The sequence below is a fragment of the Mastomys coucha genome, unplaced genomic scaffold, assembly GCF_008632895.1.
Source record: "Mastomys coucha isolate ucsf_1 unplaced genomic scaffold, UCSF_Mcou_1 pScaffold15, whole genome shotgun sequence".
Lineage (NCBI taxonomy): Eukaryota > Metazoa > Chordata > Mammalia > Rodentia > Muridae > Mastomys > Mastomys coucha.
Window position 1 is genome coordinate 98,685,052 of NW_022196897.1, and position 26,024 is coordinate 98,711,075.

General features: G+C 42.3%; 1 protein-coding gene across 12 annotated transcripts in view; it reads left to right on the top strand.

Annotated features, from left to right (window-relative positions):
• The window catches only part of Fmn1 (formin 1), a 370,679-nt gene that overhangs the window by 228,095 nt on the left and 116,560 nt on the right, over window positions 1-26,024 (top strand). For all 12 annotated transcript variants that reach the window (XM_031371363.1, XM_031371365.1, XM_031371369.1 and 9 more), the window contains 5 exons: window positions 6,540-6,601; window positions 8,459-8,547; window positions 17,935-18,064; window positions 19,760-19,906; window positions 21,046-21,105. In XM_031371363.1, the coding sequence (XP_031227223.1) occupies window positions 6,540-6,601; window positions 8,459-8,547; window positions 17,935-18,064; window positions 19,760-19,906; window positions 21,046-21,105 (488 nt within the window). The remainder of the gene's footprint in view (window positions 1-6,539; window positions 6,602-8,458; window positions 8,548-17,934; window positions 18,065-19,759; window positions 19,907-21,045; window positions 21,106-26,024) is intronic.

Sequence of the window (26,024 nt, forward strand, 5' to 3'; positions counted from 1 at the left end):
TGACTGGGGGGGCAGGGGGAGTGGGGTATCCTAGCAGTGTGAGGAATGCTCCCTAGAGGATTCTGCTGCTGTGAAGACAGAAGAGGCAGGAGATCTCACCTCAGAATGGTTCTTCCCAACTTTGCCTCCACACTCCTCTCTGCCTGCCCTGTCCCTTCCTCTTACTATATGGACGGACTCCCAGCTAGCTCCCTTAGAGTAGTGGCTTCCATAGTTGGGAGCCAAAGCAGTGAGAATTGAGCTCACGTTCTCTCTCTCCTTCCTTCCCTCACACACCCCCCTCTCTCTCATCAGCATTCAGAATCCACCATTGCCCTCCCATGAATCTCATCTCGATCTCGATTCCTTTCTGCTTGATTGAGCCTGGGAGGGTAATTTTTTTTTCTTTTTTCTTTTTTCTTTTTTTTTCTCTTCTTTTTTTTTTTCAATTTCTTGAGAGAGGCAGAGTTTTTAAAATCCAAATTCTTCTAATTAACTTTTCTTTCTTTTTTTTCTCTCTTTTAGTAACCAGTGACTGTTGTTGATCCCTTAAAAAGAAATTGAGCAATTTTAAGCAAAACAACTAAGTTTTAGATCTGCTGCTTCGCAGTTAACATTGCCAACAAAACAAGGCTCACTAACAGAGTCAACTGACTGTAGCCCTCTCTGTCCGTCCCATTTCCCCCCACCCCCGCTGATAAAAGATCTAAGTCATTTGTGCTGGTTACCAGTCACTCTGTACAAGGCAATCTTGTCAGCTACTTAAGGAAATACAAAGGCATAAACTGGGCTGCATAACAATTACCCTAAAGGCGGCAGCCTTGGGGACCTGGTGAGCCAGTGCAAGCCTGTCTGTTGGTAACATCCAAACTTTGGATCACCAGACTTTCTTTGGCTAGTCTGTGACAAAGGCTCTTGCCTGGAGATGATCCTTCAGGTATAAAGGAGCGTCTCCCAAGCTGGGGATATATCTCGGTAGTAGAGTAGTTCTAAGCATGAGCAAAGCCCTGGATTCAATTCCAGCACCATCAGAAGAAAACCAAGGAAGAAATATTTGTGACACTCTTCGCGTTTTACTTGGTTTTCTAGCCACATATCTTTCAACTAGCAAGCACACTATTTATTTGGACACGGTACACTCAGCGATAGAGTTTTGCTCAGAGTGGGGAAGAGCCGAAGGGATGAAAGAACCCTTGTAGGTTCTTCTTGCTTCTGTGACAGGAGAACCAGTGAGAGCGCTTGCCTGTTGTGTAAGACCCTGACCTTCACATGTGCCTCAGGCAGTTGCATAGTTTTTATGTGCGCCTGTTAGTTTGAATTTGTGATACCAGTCTGCTTTTTGTCCCTGCTGACGGTTATTATATCCTAATGGGTGAAACAGTACTCTAATGATCCTTGTGTATATAATCCTTGGAGTACAGAGCAGGCACCAGAGGATCACATAAAAATGTTTGCCTCAATTTCCCTGCGAAAAAAAGAAGCCCAGAAACCAGACTTGACCAAGTAACAGATTTTTTTAAAGGTAAAAGAACCCAATAAAACTCCCGGCTTTTCCCAGCGTGTGTCTCCTTCCTTTTGACATATTGTGAGGTGTAGGTGAAATATTCGAACTGAACTGACAGTGTGAGGCGGGGACAACTAAGGAGGGAGGGAGATAAAAGTGAAACCCACCAGCCATGATTGATATTGCAGTAGCAGAGAACGGCTGGGGTCCCCCCTTTGTGGCTTTGACACTTCACCTTTCTGACACCGTCTGCAGGAGTGTTGGAATAATGAGCCCTTTGCAGATGGAACCAAAGCTAGGATTACTGTAGGAAAGTTTTGTGGCTTGCAAGAGAGATGTTTGAGCAGTCATTGGTTGATTTGGTTTACAAAATGAAAGTTGGACATCTATGTGTGGGGGACAGAAGAGTGACAGAGAAAAGAGAGAGATGAGTTTGTTCGCTTGCTGTTTTGTCGTACTGACAATTGACCCCATGGCCTAATGCGCACTAGCCCTTTACCATTGACCCACATCTTCAGTCAAGAAGGCGTGTTTTCTAGTAGAAAACAGAGGAAGCAGTCTGATCCCAGGGAACTCCATAAATGTTTTAATCGAAGACTGTGGTCAGCAGTTAACTAACTAAATAGGTTTATGTAATGGTTTCTAAGTTGAATACAAATGCTTACAGGATTGATTTGATGGGGTTGTTTATTTATGTAAACATTCCAAGGCATATTAGACATACGGATCCTGCCACCACCCCCAACACCTAGACTACACTTGGTGAATAGGAAACTGACCATGTCCAAGTATGACAGATCTCCCCAAAGACTTGGGGCTTTTACGTTTTAGTCCTGTGGCTCAGCCTAACCTTCCATGAACTTGCTATAGGAAGGAAAAAAAATAGAAGTAATTTAATCTCCTGAAGATTCCAGGAGTAACCAGATCTCTCGAAACTGCTTCCTCTGTCTTTGAATTGCACTTTAGTCTTTGGTTCTGTGTCGGTTGACACGTTCAGCTTTACTGGAAACTGACAAAAGGACGGAACTGGCCTCTGTATGTTCAGTTTTCTTTTGTTTCTCCTTGAGCATTCTCTTTCCTCTGTTCCACTCCTCCATTGACCAGGGGAGAAAGATCTGTTCTCTGTGTGCTTCTGTGGAGGTGGTATGGGCCTTCTCCCTTGATCTGGGTTTGTTTCTCAGTATGGTTTTACCTCCCAGTTCCTTGAGTCTCCAGAGCTTGGCAGAGATAGCACCAAAGAGTCTTTGGGAGCCCTACATCATGCTCCTCCCCCCACCTCCCTCTTTCTCTCCTTCTTCCTCTTTCTCTCCCTCTTTCCCTCTCTCTCTGTCTCTCTCTGTCTCTCTGTCTCTCTCTGTCTCTCTCTGTCTCTCTCTCTCTCTCTCTCTCTCTCTCTCTCTCTCTCTCTCTCTCTCTCTCTCTCTCTCTCTCTCTCTCTCTCTCTCTCACACACACACACACACACACACACACAGCATTGTTTTGTACCTATTTCATTCCAGGAAGACTGGTCAGGATGCCTGAGGAACTATCTCTGGCTCCAGGACTCAACTCATCTAGTGGAGGAGAGAAACTGTTGTGTAATTAGCACAAGGCACATTCTTACATTGCACTGTCTTCACTCCATTGAAAATATGAGGAGGTACTATGGCAGACTGAGGAGTATGTGTTGTGAAATTCCAAAGTCGTCCTTCCGGGGCAGGGAATCTCTGAGTCCTGGGCCTTGGTGGGTGAGGAAAGAGAAGGAACTAGGGTATGATGAGAGATGGAGAGTTATACCCAGGTTTCATGGAGGAGGGGTTCAGAGATGAGACTACAGACTGCATGGAGGACATAATGAGTTTTAAAACCAGGATGAGGAATCATCCAATACTTGAAAGAGAGGCAACTGAGGTATTGTAAACACCAAGGAATCTTGAGACATGTATTAAACAAGAACAGTTGGGGTGATAGCTCCATGATAGACCATTTGCTTAGCGTGTGCTTGGCCTTAGGCTCAATCTCCAGCACTGCAAAGAAACAAACCAGCAGCCAGCTCATGAACAGACTCACTAACTTGCTCCTGCTTTACTTAACCAGGTAGCCAGCTCTCTGTCTGCCTCTGGTGGTTTGACGAAGGATGGCTTTTGGAAGGATTGGACATAGAGGTCAGCAGTAGGTTACCTGTATCAATAGGTCTTGATGCAATTGCATTTTCTTTAAGATATTTCAGACAACAGTCCTCATAACTTTGAGATATCTGACCTGTTCTTGCCATGTTGAGAAAGCTTCCAGAGTTATGCCTTCAGTGCAGTCTTATAGGAAGGACCAAGAGAGGATCCTAGAAAAGAGTATCTGAAACTCTGAAGAGTTATTGGAAACTGGAATTACAGTATGAATTTCTGGTAGTTCCAGTCTTCTCCACTTCTTAGGGACATTAGGAAATAAGGCATTTATATGCAAGCTTGTTTTTAAAGTCATATTCATTATAGGCTGTCCTTAGGTTCTGTTATAAGCTTATACTTTATGTCCCGTGGCAACCAAGTATATATATATATATATATATATATATATATATATGTGCGTGTGTGTGTGTGTGTGTGTGCGTGTGTGTGTGTGTGTGTATGTATATGTACATATACATAGATGATATTTCACTCAATATTTTCTTTCATTTAGGAATAAGGGATATCAGGTCTGTTTTACAAATAACCTCAGGTCCCAACAACCTCCCTACCACTTGGCTCTCGAAATGAATAAGGCTCTCTCTGTTCATGCGAGGCATTTTTGTCTTCAGAACCCACTGACCACCCACTTCCCCCACAAAAGAATCTTGGTTTTGCAGTCATCTCTCCCTGAAATGTTTTTCTGCCAAGATATTGACAAAATTAACCTTTTTTTTTTTTTTAGGTCTTAACTGTCCCCTCTCTCAAGGAGGCTTTCTTGATCATGTGATCTCCCGTTGCACACCTTTGCCTGCTTTGTTCTTTGTTGTTGTTTTCCTGTACTTTTGGGTGCTAAGGATCAAACCCAGGAACCTGCGCACACTAGGCAACTGCTCTATTGCTAACCTATAGCCCCAGCCCAGGTTACTTCCCTTAAAGCTTATTGCCACCTGAAGTCCTGCAGTCATGTATGCTCTGTCCCTCAATCTGAGACATTAATATCATGAGATCAGATACTTTAAGTATCACCAACATTTTTGTCTTAGATATCCATGGCCTTGAAAAGCAATTTCCAGAAACCTAATTTTAAGGCACACTCAACAAATAATTATTTGGTGCCTGGGAGCACGAATGGCTGAAGGACTTCTCCAGAGCTCAGGCTGTCTCTAGGCCCATCCTTCCTTCATAGTTTCTTTTTGCTGCCTGGTGCTCAGTAGTACAAACCACCAAACCTTGTATCTCTCTGAAATCAACCATGCGACTGTTTAAAAGCAAACGTGTATTCAGTGTGAAAGGCTGTGGAAGACCTCTCAGGTGCTTCTCTCTCTTGGTGACAGAGATAGTTTGATTCATGCTTTCTTTTAAGCTCAGAGACAGCCCTCAGGATGTATATGATTCTTTTAAGCAAACATTCCCTTTAAAAACTTCCTTTATAGTCGGGCCTTTTGTTATTCATTTATACCAGTTATTTTTTAAAAACAGAATATTGGGGTTCACATGAAATAAATGTTGTTCCTGGCTTCTTCTTTTTTTGTTTGTTTTTAAAAACAACAGCCATTCAGAAATGTGTCGTCCATAGGACCAGTTAGTGGATCTGTTTTATTGCCACCAACAATGCACGAGTCCTGAGAGGCTAAGTTCTCTCATTCTTTCCTAAAACCACCTTGGGGTGGGTGTGGGGTGGTCACCCCAGCTTTTATGGAAGTGCAGTTTTGTCCCTTGGTAGAACCTTGCCAGTAGGCTCTGGATCTTCCCTAGTTCTCATCCACAAGTCTAGAAATAGCTTGTGGATGAGCATGCAAGTTAGAGAAAAAGTGGCCGATGAAGGAGATTCTACATGACAGAGGGAAGGAAAAAACAAGAGACAAGACAAATAGAACAAATTCAGAAGCAACCTGCCCTTTGCCTTGATCTTTGCATACTCCAGGGAAATGTGGTGTAATGGAAGGAACCGAGGAGCTCGAGAACAGAGGTTTAAGGCTTTCTAAGTATCACTGGCTGGTTTAATAAAATTAATTAGCCTGCCACAGAGAAAATTTACTAGCGTGCTGGTTAATTTCACAATGTAAAGCCAGGGAAGGGTGGTAAGGCTGAGAGGACAAACCTTATTAGTTTTGAATAATTATTTAAAGATGTGGGCCCAGCTAATTTCAAACACTTTGATAGCCAATTCCATTAAGGCTTTAAAAATCTGTTGCATGTGTATCCAAACATAACTGGAAAGAAACCGCCACAGATGAAATCATAAGTGTACAGCTCACAGTAAAATGACAGTCCAAAAGGCAGAATCCTAACAAAAACACGGGAATAAAACCTTACCTTCGTACTGGCTCTTGGGAGGTTTCTATGATCTTAATTTGCTGTTGATGCAATGATTATTCTTTCTTGTCTTTTTTAATCTGAACAAGATGTTTGTGGTAGCCACAGAAAGGTGCCTGAAATCACATGCCTGAATTCATTTAATTTGCCAACATTGTCTTTTTTTTTCTCTCTCTCTCTTTCCTTTACTGGTAATGGGCAAGAGTCAATTCTTCTGCATTAAGTGCTAAATCTCTTCAATTACCAGCCGGGAAGAAAGATTTAAAATTGTGCTTCAAACCTCCAAAATGATTTAGTTTAAAAGCACAAACACTTCTCCTGTGGAGCCTAAATTAAACTGCAGAAAGGACTCAAAGCCCAAAGAATTAAATAAGGCAGGGCCAAGGCTCAGGCCAGCCATAGGAACCATTATGGATTTGTTTTCAAATGAACACCTACCACCCCTGGTATGAGAATAATGGGAACACAGACTGTCAGGCAGAGCCTGGATAAGAAGTTCAGGGTTATATTGTGGGAAAGCTGGGCCTGGGGTGAACACTGATGTTGGAATCAAGTCAAAGCCTTTATCCCCTTTTCCTCTTTCTTTTTGACAGCTATATTTAATGTGGATGACTCCGTGGTTGACCTGGAGACTTTAGCAGCCTTATATGAAAATGTGAGTGTGAACAGCATACAGGGCTGGAGGCTCCATCTTTCCCTTCTACCCTCGATGTCACGGAGTCTTTCCTGTTCTTTGATAGGATTTGAGCTTCTGCATGGAGGAGATTGGACCACTGAGAAGTAGATTTGCATGTTAACTCCTACTGTAGTGTCTGTCCTAGTAGATCATCTGACACCAGCAAGGCAGACTGGTTCATGGCAGAGACCACAGATGTGGTCCAGCCCTAGTACTTGCTGACAGAGTGAATGAAAACCTCCTATTTGATGCTGATGCTGGCACCCTCCAGTGTCTTAGTGTGAAGAATAGGGATCTGAATAGAGACTTGGATGATTGCTCTCCTACCAGATGAGCTGATGACATTAAATGCAGGAGGCAGCCTTGGATGTCAACTGTGTGCTCTAGTTTTAAAATCAGAGAGTCCTAAGTTTGAGGACCAGCACTATCATTGCCTACTTGGTGTTACTGGTAGGGACAGTTGCTTAAACAGCTTATCCTCTTAAGTTTTGTTGTTTTAATACAATGTAGATTATAGTGGGACTCTACTTGATTTTTTTGTATTGAACAAGAGTTTGATCTAAGTATCCTGTGAATGTTTCTCATGGAGCCAAGAGCCCCTCTTTCAAAGCTGATTTGCACAGTTTAGGGACATGATGAATTATGTTTAAGAAACATCACTGCAGTGCACCAATCTTTAGGGTTTTTTTTTTGTTTTTTTAGGGTTTTTTGTTTGTTTGTTTTTTGTTTTTGTTTTGTTTTACTGTAAGTGGAAACAACCAGAGAAGTCCGTAAGCTCCTGTGAAGAGATAATACTGGAGAGTCAGACTTTCCATGATTGTCAATTGTTCTGGTTCACTGACTCTCAGGATGTAGATACATAGATGGAACTCCAAACCACAGCAATCTTCAGATAACTGGGACCTGGTGACATGCATGCTGTGGTCACTCAGCTCACAGAATGACTCAGCTAAATATTTATGTCCCCTGGGACCTTAATTATCCATAGTCTAATATAATCCAGCTACTCCTTACCTATTTTCATATTCTGCATATTTGTAAGAAAGTACTTAGTACTAGGTGGGAACTTTTTTTTTTTTTTTACCTGTTTCTATTGTAGTTCTCACAAGTAAGGCTCCCAGGCATCAGACCAATGGGAGTTAACAGTACACTGTTGAGTCAGAAACTCACTACCAGTAGCATAGTGGAAGCCTTGGGGAATTAGTAATAGGGATATAGTAATTGGTGATAACGAACTCTATTGAAAGCACAATGCCTTCCTGAGGCTTTCTGTTGTTACCATAGGTGCAAGAGTATGCACATAGCCAGTGATTGTTAACATGCATCAGAGGCAGTCTGTACACAACTGAAAATGTTGGGTAAATCATGAAGAATGTGATTGAACTCCTAAATGACTGATGTAAACAATGTACCCTTACTGAAATTCAGGAAAAGGAAAGGTGGTGACTACATATTAACAGTGTATGAAGCCTGTGTGAGACACGGAAGTGCAAGATAGAACTGCTGTTCTGGGGAAAAGAAAGTTAGGACAATTTGTCCCACAGCTGCCCAGAGGAGACTCAGATGTAGCTGTCAGCTGCCCTGGCCTGTGTGTCTAGATGCACACACTTGTTATGACCATTTGCTTTAGCTGGTAAATGCCAAACTTGGACATGTATCAAAATGACCCAGAAGGATTTTCTGGGCCCAACTGGTAGAGTTTTCTTATGCATAGGGTGAGGCTCAGGTGATGGCAGTGCAGTGGGAGATGGGATCACATCTGGATTCCTGTGGTTTCAGGCTGATCCTCTTTGACTTTGTGACTGTATGTGTATGTTGTTTCTCCTGTTGATGCAGCGAGCCCAGGAGGATGAACTGACTAAAATAAGAAAGTACTATGAGACATCCAAAGAGGAAGACTTGAAGCTGCTGGACAAACCAGAACAGTAAGCATACTTGAACTACCTTTGGTTAGTCTGAAAGGAGAGCTCCAAGCTCCATCTGTCTGCCTCACAGCTGTGAACATCGACTCTAATGGGCGTAGAGAACTGAGTTGAGACAGCGTCATCCGGCAGGATGAGTCGGCTGCCAGGAAGGCTGCTGAGATCCGGGCTGTCTGGTGCAGCTTGTGTCTCCCCCTGCTCTCACCCCACATCCCTCCCCTCTCTTGTTCTAGCAACTTAATTCCTCCCAGACTAAACATTTTCGCTAAAAGGGCAACTGAGGAAGGAAAGAAGGCATTACTGCTCCACCTCAAGTTTTGCTGATGCATTAAAAAGATATCAGCGTCACTGAATTTCAACTGCTTTTCTTAAATGTCATGCTCAGTAAATGTAGCCCTGAGTATAGCAGGTTTACCACAACCTTCTCCACTCCTGCTGATTAGGTTAGGTCTTTCTCGTCCCCAATCCCCTTGGCCCACTCAATCCATATATTCTCTAGGGTGGCTAGTTCTGGTTTGCCGTATCATCTCCCATAAACTGAGAGCTCAGACCTCTGCTGCATATCTTGGTAACTTAATTGCTAGACCCTTGAGGTCTGCAAGTCACACATGAATTCCTGGGAGTCCCCAGCAAAACACTTAGGGGCTAAGACTACAAATGTGTCTCTGGTTTGGAGCTCTTGTGCCTGATGCTATTTTGAGTGTTTCTTGTTGCTTGCAAGCCTTCTACACCAGGAGAGAGGTGACTACAGAAAGCAAAGGGGAAACAGAAGGTAGATAGAATGTTAACAGGCTAACCCTACAGGCACCCACGGCTCTGTCTTATACTCTATGCCTAATGTTTGTGACCTCTCTGATGCCTCAGTTCTCATAGACATCCAGACCCAGAAGAAAATATCTCTGACTGACTGGTGAGGTAGTTTGTAAGAGATCCTAAGTTTGCCCAATCCAGTCAGTCAAGCCTCGATGAAAGCTTATGAACCTTGTGATGATGTCTTCTCACATGGAACTAGAGCCCAGACCATTGTCCCTTAAACCTGGTCCTCACAGCCGAAGACCAAGATCTACTCAGATGGGATTCCTCTGCACTTTTGTCTCATTGACCTTAGCCTTCAGCATTACCAGCCTCCACCTCGGCTGCTGCCACTCAGCCAGAAGCCATGTTTACTTGCTGGGAATTCACTCCTGTTACATCACTAATCCTCAAATGAGAAGTTGATTAATAATAAGATATGAAGGCACTGACATGGTCTCTTGTGTGGTGTCTGGAGATGATAGGGCATAGCAAGCATTAAGGTAGGGTTAGCTATTCCAGATTGTGGGATAAAATGGTAAGTCTGGAGTTGACAACTTTCCCTTGTAAAAGACCAGATAATATTTTATACTTTGTGGGTCAAAGGATCTGGCATGGCTCCTCAAGTTGGCCACTGGACCATCATGGTTCAAAATCAACCACAGATAATAATAATATATAAGCAAAGGGACACAGCTGGACCCAATAATTTTTATTTAGAATTTGAATTTTCATGACAAAAATACTCTATACTTTTTTATTTTTACAACCATTTAAAGTGTGAAAACTATGAGTCACACAAATACAAATGGCAGATTGAGTTTGGTCCGTGAGCTCTAATTGATCCACACTCAACCCACTCAATAAAACCTGCCATAAACCAAGAGGGTGAGATACAATGGACCACTGATGTTAAATGAACAGTGTGTGTCTCCAAGAGAGGAATTCCTCTGCCTTTTGTGGTACAACCTCCCAGCATCGTTTCTCAGCACTAATTGCCAGGACATAGAATAATGGTGGTAACTAATTAGTGTACTTCTTTTTATTCTTTTTCCCCTACACTGATGGTCTAGCTAGATAAGCATTTTGAAAGTTTGGTGGGCCATTGTGCTGACGCCATGAACACTTAGAGCTATTACTGAAGGCAAAGATGCCTGTCATGTGGGATTGCTCAGGTGGCAGACTGGGCTCAGGGGACTAACATGGAGAGGTAGAGGTCTCCAGACCCATGCACACTTCACCTTTGCTCCCCATCCTCTCTGAAGGCAGCTTTTGTCTGATCTGTGCCAGACTCTGGCTCTTGGACAATTTATTTGCCACTGATTCCCAGGGAGTGGACTATAAGCATGTTTTACATACTGGAAAATATGAATCATGGAGTTTAGCATTTCAGTTTCTTAAGAGCCCTGCAGTGCCCAGTCCTATAAATCACAGCTCTGAGCAGCTGGGCTCATCACTCACCTCATCAACTCTTACACCCCAGTGCCAGATTTAGAAAGCCATTTCTCACAGAGGTGTCATCTGCCCAGGACCTGGCTGTCTGAGAGCCACTCCCTCCAGGGATACCCCTTGACTCCCTTCATATCCTGCCTTGAGATGTTAGTGAGGAGGGATGGAGGCATTCCTGATGAGGCCGAAAGGTGCTGGCCTTGTATGGTCTGCAGTGAGGAGACTGTACACACTATCTTAAGCTCATTCACAGGGGTCCATAGCTGGTTTGTTCCCTAGAGTACAGGATACATTGTAAAGTGGATGTGACCCCTGTGGAACACACACCATAGATCGCACTATCCATGTTTTGGGGCAATGATGATAGACAAGATTGGTTTCTTTTCAAAGCCTGGATCACACAGCATCACCATCTCTGTCAGCTGAATTGCCATTGTGACGGTAAAAGCCATACAAAGTGAGCCACAGGCCTTCTCTTGTGGTTACAAGCTGAGCTGTAGTCCTTCCTGGGGAAACGAGCCACGCAGAATAAGGAAGGAAAGCTCACTCATTCGTGTTCCCTCTACCCTTTCTGTTATAGAAGCTGGAATGTAACTGTAGAGTAGTCCAAAGGAAAGCTCGTCCATGGATATTTATAAATATGAAGGCCTACTAGTCAATAGACTGTGTCGGGGGGGGGGTCTTATTATCCCAGCACTTATGGGTAGAACATAAAACACGAGGGGGAAAGGGGCAGATGCTTAATAGACACTGGGTCTGCATAGCCTTTGCGATGAGCTTTCTTTTTGCTACTTTGCCAGGCAAATGAGAAAAAAAGATAATGGTGCCTTTCCTCGAAGCCTTTGCCTGCTTACATTTGTGCTAAAAGTTGCATAAAATCATCTGTTTTCTTTTCTAATTTTACTTCTTTGGTGTTTTATATCTTTAAAATTTCCAAAATGTTCCTAAGCCCAAATCCCACAAGTCACCTTGGCCTCCTCCAGCATCACGAGGGATGGATCGGTCACTCAGGGTCTTCCAGCCTTCCCAGCCCTCTCATCCACTTATTCTCCTTCATCCCCACAAGCTCTCTTACATCCCCCTCCAAAGGTCCCAGCAGTGACTCCCAGTCCTCCCAGCCTGAGATCTACTAATGTTTCCAGGTAGCCAAGCCACTACGATGGTGACTTGTGTGAAATAAAAATTTAAAAGTATGACGTTTCTGTCTAAAACCCTCTGTTTGCTCTGGAATAAAGTGCAATTCAGAGTACAAAACTCCCATTTACTTTCACCAAGCTCGCCTCTCTTATCCTCAGGCATGTCATGCACAGCATCATGGGTGCTCAGTGACCACAGCCAACATTGCTCCCCGAAGCTGATCACATCTTTCACACACTTCAGTAATATGGGTTTGGTTTTTGCAGTATCAAAAGGAACCATGTTTAAGCTAAACCCTGTTCCTGGGCCTTATCGTGTACCTGTAAAGCCTTCACATACACCTGAAGAACTGGTAACCATGGCTAATGCATTAGACACCATTAGCAGTGGCAGACTCTATATAAAAGCCAAATCCCTCCATCTGCCATTCCCTCCCAACTCCTTGAGACTTGGGACTTGAAGATGAGAACCTTCTCAGAGCAAACCCCGATCCTAACAGGTTTTTAATCTTTTCTTTGTTGAGTAGCCTCCAGTCTTGTTTCCACAAATGGATCCTGTGGCTCATCTGAGGGACAATTAGTGGCTTTTCCTCCAGCATATACCGGCCTCTCCTCTGTGTCCTATGGAGTGACCTGAGTTATCGCTGTTTGCACACATGTGCTGTCTATGGCTGCTTTACTAGTGTGTTCAATTTTTTTTTAAAGATTTATTTATTTATTATATGTAAGTACACTGTAGCTGTCTTCAGACGCACCAGACGAGGGCGTCAGATCTCATTATGGGTGGTTGTGAGCCACCATGTGGTTGCTGGGATTTGAACTCATGACCTTCCGAAGAGCAGTCGGTGCTCTTCCCCGCTGAGCCATCTCACCAGCCCCTACCTAGTGGGGTATGAAGAGATGACATGATCCATTTTGGGAGGGGAGGAATTCAGAGCATCTTCTGAAGTAGTCCTCATTATCCAAAGGAGTAAATCTTTTCAAAATTCATCACAGAACCAAACACTACCAGTCCCCAGAGATGTTGACAACTCACCATTTGTGAAAACTGGCGACAGCTCTGATGTCACTCGTGATAAATGACTCAGTTGGTCAATGCTGTACTGTACTTATGAGAGAAACATTTACAAAGGAAGGCTAATTATTTTCTTCCTGTCCCTGTGCACTACTTCTGTATTTCATTCACTGCTATCATATAATGTATAGTATGATGATAACTGTGCCTGCAGGTACCGAGCCTGAAGATAAGGGAGCGAGAGTGTTCTACTAGAAGCCCTCCATGTTTCATTTCCATAGTATTTTAAAAGTCCGGAGCTGGGAAAGTGATGTCTAGGACCTGGTTGGAGGAGATAAGAAAAACAACTGATAATAATTTTTTAAAAATGTATTAAATCCCCAGTTTTACCAGGGAATGGTATTTTACAACTATGATCCCAGGACTTGGGAAGCTGATACAGGGGATTAAAACTTTGAGGCAGCCTAAACTATAAGGAAGCTCTAGGTAAGACTTGTCTCAAACAAAAAAACAAGCCTGCTAAATCACCAAAAAACCTGCAGAAGGAAGAGGATGTAGAGCAAGAAAACACAATTGAGGGCAGAAAGGAGTGGAGAAGATGGTAGTGGTACAGCCTTATAATTCTTGCACCTGAGTATACTGAGGCAGGGGAATGGTGAATTAGAGGCTGTCCTGTACTACATACAATGACTTTACCAATAGAGGAAGAAAGCTAGATCCCCTCCACCTTTTTCTCTTGCTCCTCCAGCTCTGCCTGCTCCATCTACTCCTGCCGTTCCTTCTCTTCCTCCTTTTCATTTGGCAGAGAGAGTAGCTTAATTTTTTTATCTACAAAACTATATTTGTTGAGAGAGTACAAAATTTCAAAGTGATGGTATTGCAAATTGACCAAGACTTTCAGAAATACCAGTTAAAAATCATTTCAATTACAAAATGAAGTTAAGGGCAATTAGTAGATTCTCTCCCTTTCTGAGTTAATAGCCAACTGTTTCAACTCGTATGAGTTTATATCCTTTCCTCTGGTAGCTGGCCTCAAAAGCATGTGGCTCTTCCAGCTTCATATTGCAAAGGACACCAGTGCCCAGTCACTCAGACAGTGAGCTACTGTGTGCAGAGCAGTAACCAATTCTGACTCTTAAGAGCTATTTGGCATACTATTTAAATATTTTAGGTTGTCTAGTTTATGGGTGTCTGCTTTCTTCCAAGTACTGACCTATCTCTCAGCTGTGCCTATGTGGATAAATTGACATAAAATTAAACTCATATATGGGAAAAAATTGACCATTATAGATAGTTATGTAATTGAGTAAAAATAATAGCAATTCACTTCAAAACTATCACTTAACTATAGGCATTTTGGGCAATGAAAACTCTGCCTATGTAGATATACTTCTAGAGGAGTGTGCATGACAGAGTGGTTGATTGTGCCATTTTCTCAGGCAGTAAAGACTAGGGTTTTTCACTTGGGTTTAGTCTCTTCCTTGGATAGCAGGCGAGGGGTAATGTTTTCAGGATACTTGCATAAACTTTCTGCCCATGTGCCTTATTCACTAGCATATGATCTCCAGACAAAGGCCCCACTGTCAGAAATGAGACCTGTACTCTTGGAGTTTGTCTTATTTTGTGTTTTATTGTTGTGAAGAGATACCATGACCAAGGCAACTCTTATAAATAAAACATTTAATTGGGGCTGGCATACAGTTTTAGAAGTTTACTTTGTTATCATCATGGCAGGAAGCATGGCAGAGTCCAGGCAGACATGGTGTTAGAGAAGGTACTGAGAGTTCTACATCTTGGTCCAGAGGCATGCAGGAGAATGACCCTTCTGCACTGGGTAGAGCTTGAGCATTAGGAGCTCTTGAAGCCTGTCTACAAAGTGACACGCTTCCTCCAACAGGGCCACATCTACTAGCAGCACTTCACATGAGCCCAGAATATTCAAGCCACTATAATCTACACCCTGGCCCCAATAGGCTTGTTCAAACATAATGAATCTATGGAAACCATATCTAGCCATAGAATAGTGCAAAATACATTTAGTTCAACTTCAAAAGACCCATAGTCTATAACAGTCGCTACAATGTTAAAAGTCCAAAGTTCAAAGTCTCTTCTGAAATTTATACAATCACTTAACTGTAATCTTGTATAAAATCAAAATAAAAAAATCACATCACATACCTCAAACATCACTGGATATACATTACCACTCTGAAACATTTCCATAGTGAAGAAATACTGGACTAAAAGCAAAACAAAAGTCAGCTGGGCAAACTCTAAAACTGTATCTCCATGTCTGATGTCAAAGCACTTGTTCAGTTCTTCAACTCCTTTCATCTGTGTTGACTGCAACAAACTTCTTTCTCTCAGACTGGTTCCACTCCCTGTTAGCAGTTTTCCTCAGCAGATATCTCAGGGCTCTGGCATCTCTAGCATCTTGGGGTCTCCAAGGCCTCCTCAACTTTACAGCTTCTTGTTCCAGTATCTGGGATCCACACATGATCTTCTGGGCTCCTCCAAAGGGTGTGGGTTACTTCTCCAGTTCTGCCCTCAGGAGCACTCTAGGCTCTGGTTGACTCCACTCCACTGCTGCTGCTGTTCTTCATGTTCCATGGCACTGGGATTTCTAATACTCTGGGTCTTCCACTACAACTAAGCTTCACCAATAACCTCTCATAGGCGCCTTTCATGATGCCAAACCTCAGCTTCTTTGCATGGTCCCTTTAGTCCTAGGCCTTCACCTGCAACTGAGGCTGCACTTTCACAAGTGGCCTTTCCTGACCTCTCACAGTGCCAAGCTTCAGCTGCTCTTCATGACCCCTTCATGCTTTCAAAAGCATTACCACTTAGATGATTCTTACATATTACCAAGCCCAGCTGCAGTACAAGGTACAGCCTTGAATCTCTCTAGAACACAGCTTCTTTGTGCTCTCAGAAAACAATTCCCAGATTTCACTTCAGTGATGCTGGTCTCTTCTTAAGCACCACTAATTTCTTCACTCTAACCAGCATCAATTAATCCCAGTAACTCCATCGCTCTTGACTCTAAAAGCTAGAGCCACATGGCTAAAGCTGCTGAGTTCTGCTACTTGCTGGATCTGTAACATGGCTCCATCATTCTATTACATTGACACAGCTTTTTGTTTAGCAACTCTTTCACTGCCTAAGCTTGGCTGTCCTAGAACTTTCTCAGTAGACTGACCTTGAATTCAGAGATCTGCATGCCTCTGTCTCCTGAATGCTGCGATTAAAGGCACAATCCAGCACACCTGGACCTAAGCTTTTCTCTATGGAACTTGCTCTGTACCAGGCTAGCCCTAAACTCAGAGATCTGCTTGTCTGTCTCCTGGGATTAAAGGCATAGGCCACCTTGCCTGGACCTAAGCTTTTCATGGCCACTATGCCTCAAGATCTGGATCAAAGCCTTTGTCTTCCAGCTGCAAGAATAGAATCACAGGTGTGCCCTCTATTTCTGGATTGTAGTTCATTCCAGATTAAAATTCCAAGTGAAAACAATAATGAGATAATAATGCCTAACATGATATAACTATCTCTGTTCATCTGTAAACACATAAACAATAAGCTTTGGTATGGGATCTCGCCCTGAGGTCAACACTCCCTTCATCTGTTTATCAACTTGAACACAAGAGTCAGCTCAGTTCTACTTCATGGTACCACTTTATTATTTGAGCCATATATTTTTATTTTTCCTGTTTCAGTGTGCTATCTACTTGAACAAAACTCTCTTCATAAGAGTTTGCCACAGGTCAGAGTCTATACTAGACTTTCTTGAGACCTTCCTTAATGTAACCAATCTGAATCTCTCCCTTAACCTGAGGCAGACTCCCCAGAAAAGCAGCCACATTCTTTACTAAAACATCATAAGAACAGGCTCCACGCAACATACTAAAATTCCTCTCCTCTGAAACCTCTAGAGTAAGTGCTGTACAGTTCAAATCACCCCCCAATGTCTTTAGTATTCCTACTAGGATGGTCAGTTAAGTCCCACTTAAAGCATCCTACTGCTTCCCAGATCCGAGTCCTCAAATCCACATTCCTCCAAATAAAAACACTGTCAGGCCTATCACAGGAATAACCCAGTCCTTTGTACCAACTTCTGCCTTAGAGTTTCATTGTTATGAAGAGACATAACCAAAGCAGCTCTTATAAATAAATAAATTAATTAAACAAAGCAATGAGACATGACCAAAGCAACTCTTATAAATACAAACACGTAATTGGGCCTGGCTTACAGTTTCAGAGGTTCAGTCCATTATAATCATGGCAGCAAGCATCATTGGCAGACTCTAAGCAGAAATGGTGCTGCAGAAGGAAATGAATGTTCTGCATCTTGATCCAAAGGCATGCAGAAGGAGAATAACTCCTCTGCACTGGGTAAAGCTTGAGCTTTAGGAGCTCTCAAAGCCTGCCTACGCAGTGACACACTTCTGTCAACAAGACCACACCTACTAATAGCAATTCCCATGGGCCAAGTGTCTTAGTCAGGGTTTCTATTCCTGCACAAATATCATGACCAAGAGCAAGTTGGGGAGGAAAGGGTTTATTGAGCTTACACTTCCACATTGCTGTTTATCACCAAAGGAAGTCAGGACTAGAACTCAAGCAGGTCAGGAAGCAGGAGCTGACACAGAGGCCATGGAGGGATGTTCCTTACTGGCTTGCTTCTCCTGGCTTGCTCAGCCTGCTCTCTTATAGAACCCAAGACTTCCAGCCCAGGGATGGCACCACCTACAAGGGGCCCTACCCCCTTGATCACTAATTGAGAAAATGCCCCACAGCTGGATCTCATGGAGGCACTTCCCCAACTGAAGCTCCCTTCTCTGTGATAACTCCAGCCTGTGTCAAGTTGGCACACAAAACCAGCCAGTACACCAAACAAAACCAAAATTATGATTTCCCATGGCAGATCAGGATTGGTTCTCTTTCTTACAGTTTCCTTATGACTGTGTAAAGCAAAATGATTTGTTTTTATTTTTACAGATTTTTGCATGAGTTAGCCCAGATTCCCAATTTTGCTGAACGTGCCCAGTGCATAATCTTCAGGGCTGTATTTTCTGAGGGTATCACATCCTTACATCGAAAAGTAGAGATTGTCACACGGGCCTCGAAGGTATGTCTGCTATTTAAATGTTTGGTTTGCCCTTATTGATAGGAAATGGGAAGTGAGGAAGACCCAACATTAGTGATTTACTTTACATTGAGTGTTAGTCTAAGTGGGTTTGTCCTGTCCAAGTATATGGAGGATAGGGGAGGAAGGGTATAGTCTGAAGAAGAGATAGAAGAGGGGAAAGTAAGGCTTTTTACAGATTTCTTCTTCTAAAAAAAAAATTCAGTATCTTACCATGTACATACTGGTACCAAAAACTAGAAGCAAAGCAGCATGGTTTGATTCCTGTTCAACTCTTCAAATCACAAACAGATTTTACTTGGAACCCATGCCCATGAGCCTCTGAAATCTGTCTACATCATGAAATGAAAAGATTCTGGAGGCTTGAAGTAACTGTAATCATGAGTGAGTGATATACATCCATTTCAGTGTCCACTACATTCTGTACTTGGTAGAGCTAAATTGTAACCCCCAGCCTTTTAACTAACACCCATGTTCTTAAGATCACAAGTCAAGTATGTCCCACAAATCTGTAATATTTCGTTGTTTATCTGGAAGCATGTCCCCCCCCAACATATAAGATGTGTTTCAATGAAGAAAAAAACAACATTTCCAAAATATGATACACACACTAATAACCCTCGAGAGAGTAGGGAAGAAGTCTGCCTAGTTCTGAGCATTATTATTATTATTATTATTATTATTATTATTATTATTATTATTATATCATAAAATAAATGAAGATAAAGCTGAGCTGGCGATAGAGCTCAGTGAGTAAAGGTACCTGCCAAAAACGCTGATGATGAGTTGGACCTTTGCAGTGGGAGAAAAGAACCAGTTCCTGCAAGTTGTCTTCTGACCTCCACATGCTTGCGCATTCCCACAACCACGCCACATGTGCATGCCCACACTAACACACACACACACACACACACACACACACACACACACACACACGTACATGTAACTAAAAAGAAGATAAATCTAGTTAATCGTATAAAAAGAATTTCTGTTTGAAAGTTTGTACTTTAAGCAAAGAAGAGAGAAAAAATGAATAAGATAGGAAGCTAAAGAGAATTCTTATCAGTGTTAACATTGTAAAAGTTAATAAATTAGAAGCAAATTCCCAGAAAGAATGCATTTTGAAAAAACTTAATAAACATAACCTCTGACCTTAAAGTGCATTATCATAATTCATCTCTGAGGACAACACCCACTCTTGCTACTGCATCTGCCCTAAATTTGAATATTCCTCTGTACTTAGATGTGTAGTCCCAAAAAGTATCCTGCAAAGGTATTTGACCTCTTTCAACTTCAGAAGTTATCAAAGATTGGCTACATTGTTATTAACCTTTAAGTACTTTCTCAAGATTAAAACTGCCTATAATGAAAAATAAACACAAAGGTTCAGTTCTCAACAGGATCAGAGCTTACCTGCTTATAACTTTGTTGCCCAACTAGGAAATTGTGGCTGTTTGTGACACACACACACACACACACACACACACACACACACACACACACACACACACACCCCAAGATACTGTTGGAGTGAAATGTATCTTGAATTTGCCAACTGTTGATATAACTAATAACAAGCCACTTAACAGGACTTGGTTACTTTAATGAGGGTTAGCAGTTGAGCAAATATGACTGTGTTTGCAGTTTAAACCATAATAACTGTGTTTGCCATTGCAGGGCTTATTGCACATGGAGAGTGTGAAGGATATCTTAGCTCTCATTCTGGCTTTTGGAAATTATATGAATGGAGGAAACAGGACGCGAGGGCAAGCAGATGGATATAGTTTAGAAATTCTGCCCAAACTCAAAGATGTCAAAAGTCGGGTATTTATTTACTTTTCTTACTGACTGTCTATGTGCTATTGTTATATTTCTCCTGAACCTATAATTTAAAACCAAATATTATAGGCTGACCCATTTATCTTACCTTTCCTCCAGTGGTAATCATTTATCTGAAAGCAAGTAGTTTTCTTTTTCCCTTCTGCACTTTCTTTTGACTTGAAAATGGTAAGTTTTTTCAGATCGGACCTCATGTTCATCGATAAAATGTTTTATCTTAGCGGTAACATACGTGATTAGGTGTTGAATTGCTACTGCAATACAAGATAAAACAGCATACTGTAGCAGTCATCCCACAGAGGCTAGAATCTGTTTGGATTTAGTACTGGCCTTTATAATTTACTCATTCTTGAGTGGCAGACACTGTTGAGCCTAGTATTTGAATTATTCTTTTGCCTACAACAATTGGGACTGGGGTCTCCTGTCAACTCTCTGAGTCTGATTATCATTTGGCTCCACACCCCTGCAGAGCCACCTTTTTAGAAACAACCAGCCCATATCTGGGCGTCCCATGGGGGAAGGGGAGAGCTAGGAAGGGAAATACACAGGCAAATTAGAATTAGACCCCTGTGAACAGGACACAAAGAAAGCCTTGTGGGAGGGCTGGTTCTCCCTGGCCTTCCAGGGTCATAAAGTGGCTTGGCTTCCCTTTTAAGCTGGTCCTGATTGTTTTTTCACGCCATTAAGAGCACGCAGCATTTCTGGAGAAGTTGGAAGGGAAGGATGGTTTTCTCTTCTCGTATGCAGCTCCCTTCAGCATTTACCACCCCCTCCTGTCTTGGAAGCATGCCAGGAAATATTGGGCAGTGGATTTTTTGTTTGTTTGTTTTGCTTGTTTGTTTTTGTTTGTACATTGGCCTCTGCCATTATCTCAAAGGATTACTGTCTTGTTTTATTATTTTTCCTCCCACAAAAGATGATGTAGTGTCATTTATTTTTATAGCTGGCATTTTTTTAAAAAAAATGGATTAAATGAGGAGGGAAAATCTGGTCAGTCTGTAACCGAAATATGACTCAGTCTCATAAGTTATAAGTGAGGAGACCTGGGATGTTGGGTCTCAACTGGGAAGCAGGCAGGGTCTTCTGTGAACAGCTTGTCATTTGAGTTTCTCTTTAAAACCTAGGACAATGGGATGAACCTGGTGGACTATGTTGTGAAGTACTACCTGCGATACTATGATCAGGTAGGAAACAGCACTGGCACAACTCTCGGGGGGTTTTCACCTCTAACGCAGAGCTAGCATTCAGAAATTGGATACTGGCTATATATGGAGGGACTGCTTTTCCTCCAGTGCAACACTGTATCTGAGAGCCCCCAGAGAAGAGGAAGGGTACCCCAAGGGTTTTAGAAGAGGAAGTGTCTGAGAGACACTAGGCTGCTGAGTCTCAATCTACCGTAGAATGAAGCTTCAGAAAGACCCCCTCATGGCCCCATGACCAGGTTGTGGACTTTTCTGAACTCGAGATCCATTTATGAGTTGCTTAGATACTGAACAACACTGAGGAAGTCTTGAAAACGCTGTCATTCTTCTTCTTCTTCTTCTTCTTCTTCTTCTTCTTCTTCTTCTTCTTCTTCTTCTTCTTCTTCTTCTTTTTAAGAAAAATGACTTATTTATCTATTTCTTCATATTTTCATGCATATACATTTGCCTGTGTGAGTTTACGCGTGCCCCACATGTGCACGAGGCTGCAGAGGCCACAAGAGTGTCAGATCCCCTGTAACTGCAGCTACAGCAATGGTGACCTGCCATAGAGATGCTGGAAATCAAGCCTGGATGCTCTAGAAGAGCAGTGAACCCTCAGAAGTGCTGAGCTATCTCTCCAGTCTACTTATTTTTTTTTTATTGGTTAGTTTGTTTGGGGGACAAGGTCTCACTATACAAATCCCAGGCTGTCTCAAAACTCGCTGTCTAGAGCAGGCAGGCTCTGCTTGAACTCGCTCTGCCTGCCTCGGAGTACTAGGAGTAACCATACTCACCCTAAATAACAAAAATATCAACCAACAGTGCATCTGGGAACAAGTTAGAGACTCCAAAATTGAGAAGGAAAGAAAACAAGAACATTCTCTCTGCTGAGACTATACTTAAATTTGAATTAAGCACTTCCATGAGACTATTCCTGAACACAGTTTTCTCCTTTATTCCTTCTCGTTTGAACTAAGAACAGAGAGTCCTCACTTTGTGAAGAATGAAGGGCTGTTGTTAGTTATTTTATTAAAAAAAAAAAAAGCAATTGAGATAAAATGACAAAAGTCTCAAGAGAAAGTGTGTCGAGGACTCCCACCCATTAACCCTGAAAGCAGAGCATAGCTCCTGGACAGGAATGGAAGTAAAATGAAAATTCTAGCGCCTTGTTCCCAGGTCTTATTCTATCTAACAGACAAGCTACGGTGCTCATGAACACTTTAATAAATTCTCCCACCTTGCCTGGTGAATGTATCTGTACTCAGTCTGTGTATCTGCAACCAGGCTTACTGCACCCCACTTACCTTCCCCCTCTTTCTGGGTGATTGTTAGTCACCCCGCTGTGGAGATGTACACTCCTCAGTGGCTGGTTGCTGCCTGCCAGCTAAGTTGTTTCTAGGGTCACTCCATTTTGCTTTCCTGCTTACCCCAGCTCATGGAGGCATTAAAACTGCTCTCCCGGGAGAATTCCTGTGCATCCTACCTCATGTCCCGCCTCTAGACCTCCCTGACTCTAGGCAATTCCCTCTAGACCAGTGGTTCTCAACCTTCCTAATGCAGCCCTTTGATGCAGTTCCTCATGTTGTGATGACCCCCAACCATAACATTAATTATTTCACTGCTACTTCATAACTCTAGTTTTGCTACTGTTATGAATTGCGATGTAAACATCTGATATGCGGGATAGCCGAAATGTTACCCCTGTAAGAGAGTTAGTTGGTCTACCTGGCAGGGGTCTTGACACACAGCTTGGGGAATGCTGCCCTTGACTGTCTTCACAGTCTTTTATGTGTGCCTCCAACACAACGTTTATATTCAAATAGAAATGGATCTCCACTTAAAATGAATCAAGACTCTGATGTTCACCCAGATCAGAACTATCTTTGTCTCAGTCTTTTTTTTTTAAGATTTATTGTTTTTTTTTATTTTACATATATGAGGTCTGCCCACCTGTGTGTAAGTACAACACGTACATATGTTGCACCTGCAGAGGCCAGAAAATGGCATTGGCATCAGACCCCTGGATCTAGAGTTACAGCCTGTTGTGAGCTGCTCTGTAGATGGTGGCAAGTGGATCCAGGATGCTCTTAATCACAGAGCCATCCCTCTAGCCTCCTGACTCATGTCTTTTTTATATTTATTCATTTATTTATTCATTCATTCATTCATTCATTCATTTTTACTCTTGCTATGCTTTTAAAAAATTTTTTAAAAAATCATTGAATATTTTCTTTATTTACATTTCAAATGTTATCCCCTTTTCTGGTTCCCCCTCCCCCAAAACTCCCTTTCCCATCCCCCCTTCCCTGGTTCTATGAGGGTGTTCCCCCACCCAACCACTCCTACCTTCCTGCCCTTGAATTCCCCTACACTGGGGCATCAAGCCTTCACAAGACCAAGGGCCTCTCCTTCCATTGATGCCCAGCAAGGCCATCCTCTGCTACATACACAGCTGGAGCCATGGGTCCCTCCGTGTATACTCCTTTGTTGGTGGTTTAGACCCTGAGCTCTGGGGGAATCTGGTTGGTTGATATTATTGTTCTTCCTATGGGGTTGCAAACCCCTTCAACTCCTTCAGTCCTTTCTCTAACTCCTCCACTGGGGACCCTGTGGTTAGTCCAATGGTTGGTTTCGAGCATCCGCTTCTGTATTTGTCAGGCTCTGGCAGAACCTCTCAGGAAACAGCCATATCTGGCTCCTGTCAGTATGCACTTGTTTTAGCCATGGTTTCTATTCCTGCACAAACATCATGACCAAGAAGCAAGTTGGGGAGGAAAGGGTTTATTCAGCTTACATTTTTACATTGCTGTTCATCACTAAAGGAAGTCAGGACTGGAACTCAAGCAGGTCAGGAAGCAGGAGCTGATGAAAAAGCCGTGGAGGAATGTTTCTTACTGGTTTGCTTCCCCTGGCTGGCTCAGTTTGCTTTCTTACAGAACCCAAGACTACTAGCCCAGAGATGGTACCATCTACAAGGGGTCCTCCCCCTCTTGATCACTAATTGAAAAAAAAATGTCTTATAGCTGGATCTCATTGAGGCATTTTCTCACCTGAAGTTCCTTTTTCTGTGATAGCTCCAGCTTATGTCAAGTGGACACAAAACCAGCCAGTGCACACTTCTTGGCATCCACAATAGTGTCTGGGTTTAGTGACTGTATATGGGATGGATCCCCAGGAGGGGCAGTCTTTGGATGGCCTTTCCTACAGTCTCTGCTCCACACTTTGTCTCCATATTTGCTCCCGTGAATATTTTGTTCCCCTTTTTAAGAAGGACTGAAGCATCCATACTTTGGTCTTCCTTCTTCTTAAGCTTCATGTGGTCTGTGAATTGTATCATGGGTATTCCAAGCTAATATTCACTTATCAGTGAGCGTATACCATGTGTGTTCTTTTGTGATTGGGTTATGTCACTCAGGATGAAATTTTCTAGTTCCATCCATTTGCCTAAGAATTTTATGAGTTCATTGTTTTTAGTAGCTGAGTAGTGCTCCATTGTGTAAATGGAAGCTTCTGTAAGGCAAAGGACACTGTCAATAGGACAAAACAGCAACCAACAGATTGGGAAAAGAGCTTTACCAATCCTACATCTGATAGAGGGCTAATATCCAATATATACAAAGAACTCAAGAAGTTAGACTGCAGAGAATCAAATAACCCTATTAAAAAAATGGGTTACAGAGCTAAGCAAAGAATTCTCAACTGAGGAATACTGAATGGCTGAGAACCACCTAAAGAAATGTTCAACATCCTTAGTCATCAGGGAAATGCAAATTAAAACAACCCTGAGATTTCCACCTCACATTAGCCAGAATGGCTAAGATCAAAAACTCAGGTGACAGCAAATGCTGGTGAGGATGTGGAGAAAGAGGAACACTCCTCAGTTGTTGGTAGGATTGCAAGCTGGTACAACCACTCTGGAAATCAGTCTGGCTGTTCCTTAGAAAATTGTACAAATTATTACCTGAGGACCAGCTATACCACTCCTGTGAATATACCCAGAATATGCTCCAACATATGACAAGGACACATGCTCCACTATGTTCATAACAGTCTTCATTATTCATAATAGCCAGATACTGGAAAGAACCTGGATGTCCTTCAACAGAGGAATGGATACAGAAAATGTGGTACATTTACACAATGGAGTACTGCTCATGTATTTTTTATAAAATTTTGTTTTCCTGTTAATATTCTCCTCAGGAAACAACATATTTGAAGATCTTAAGGGAAAAAACTCGCAATGATGTATTATGAACTTTTCAGGAAAGTGCAGAGCCATATGAAGAAATGATATAATTTTATATAAATAAAGACCACAGTAATGATCAACATGTGTACCAAAAAATGTCCAGCATCAGTAGTTACAGCCATGGCGAGGGATGCTGACACACCCATTAGGACAGTCACTCTAAAATTTAAAAAAAAAAAAAGTGTTGCCAAGGTTAGGGGCTTTTTAGAACCCTTGAGCATGGTTTCTGAGAATGTAAACTGGTGCAGGTGCTAGGTAAATCACCTTATGGGTGATTGTCAAGGAATTAAAAACAACAAGATCCAGCAGTCTTACAGAGGAAACCTTTTCTTAATGGATACATATGTGCGCACAAGATTTCAACCTCCCTGTATCAAAAGGTCCGGAATTATGCATGCATTTTCTAGGGATTTATAACTGAAGGCTCACAGTACTGTGCTGCTTATGATAATTAGTAATTGTAAGAGACTTGAGTTTTTTGTAGTTCTCCAGTGGATAACAATGAAGTCAAAGCGATCATGTTAGAATCATTGAATAGAATAGCATACTGCTATTGAAAATGTTTAATACACAGTGTAGTGGCCCTGAAGAATACTTTTGTCTGCTTCTAAACTATATGCATGCACAAAGGAAGGCACACATCTTTAATCCCAGCAGGGAGACTGAGGCA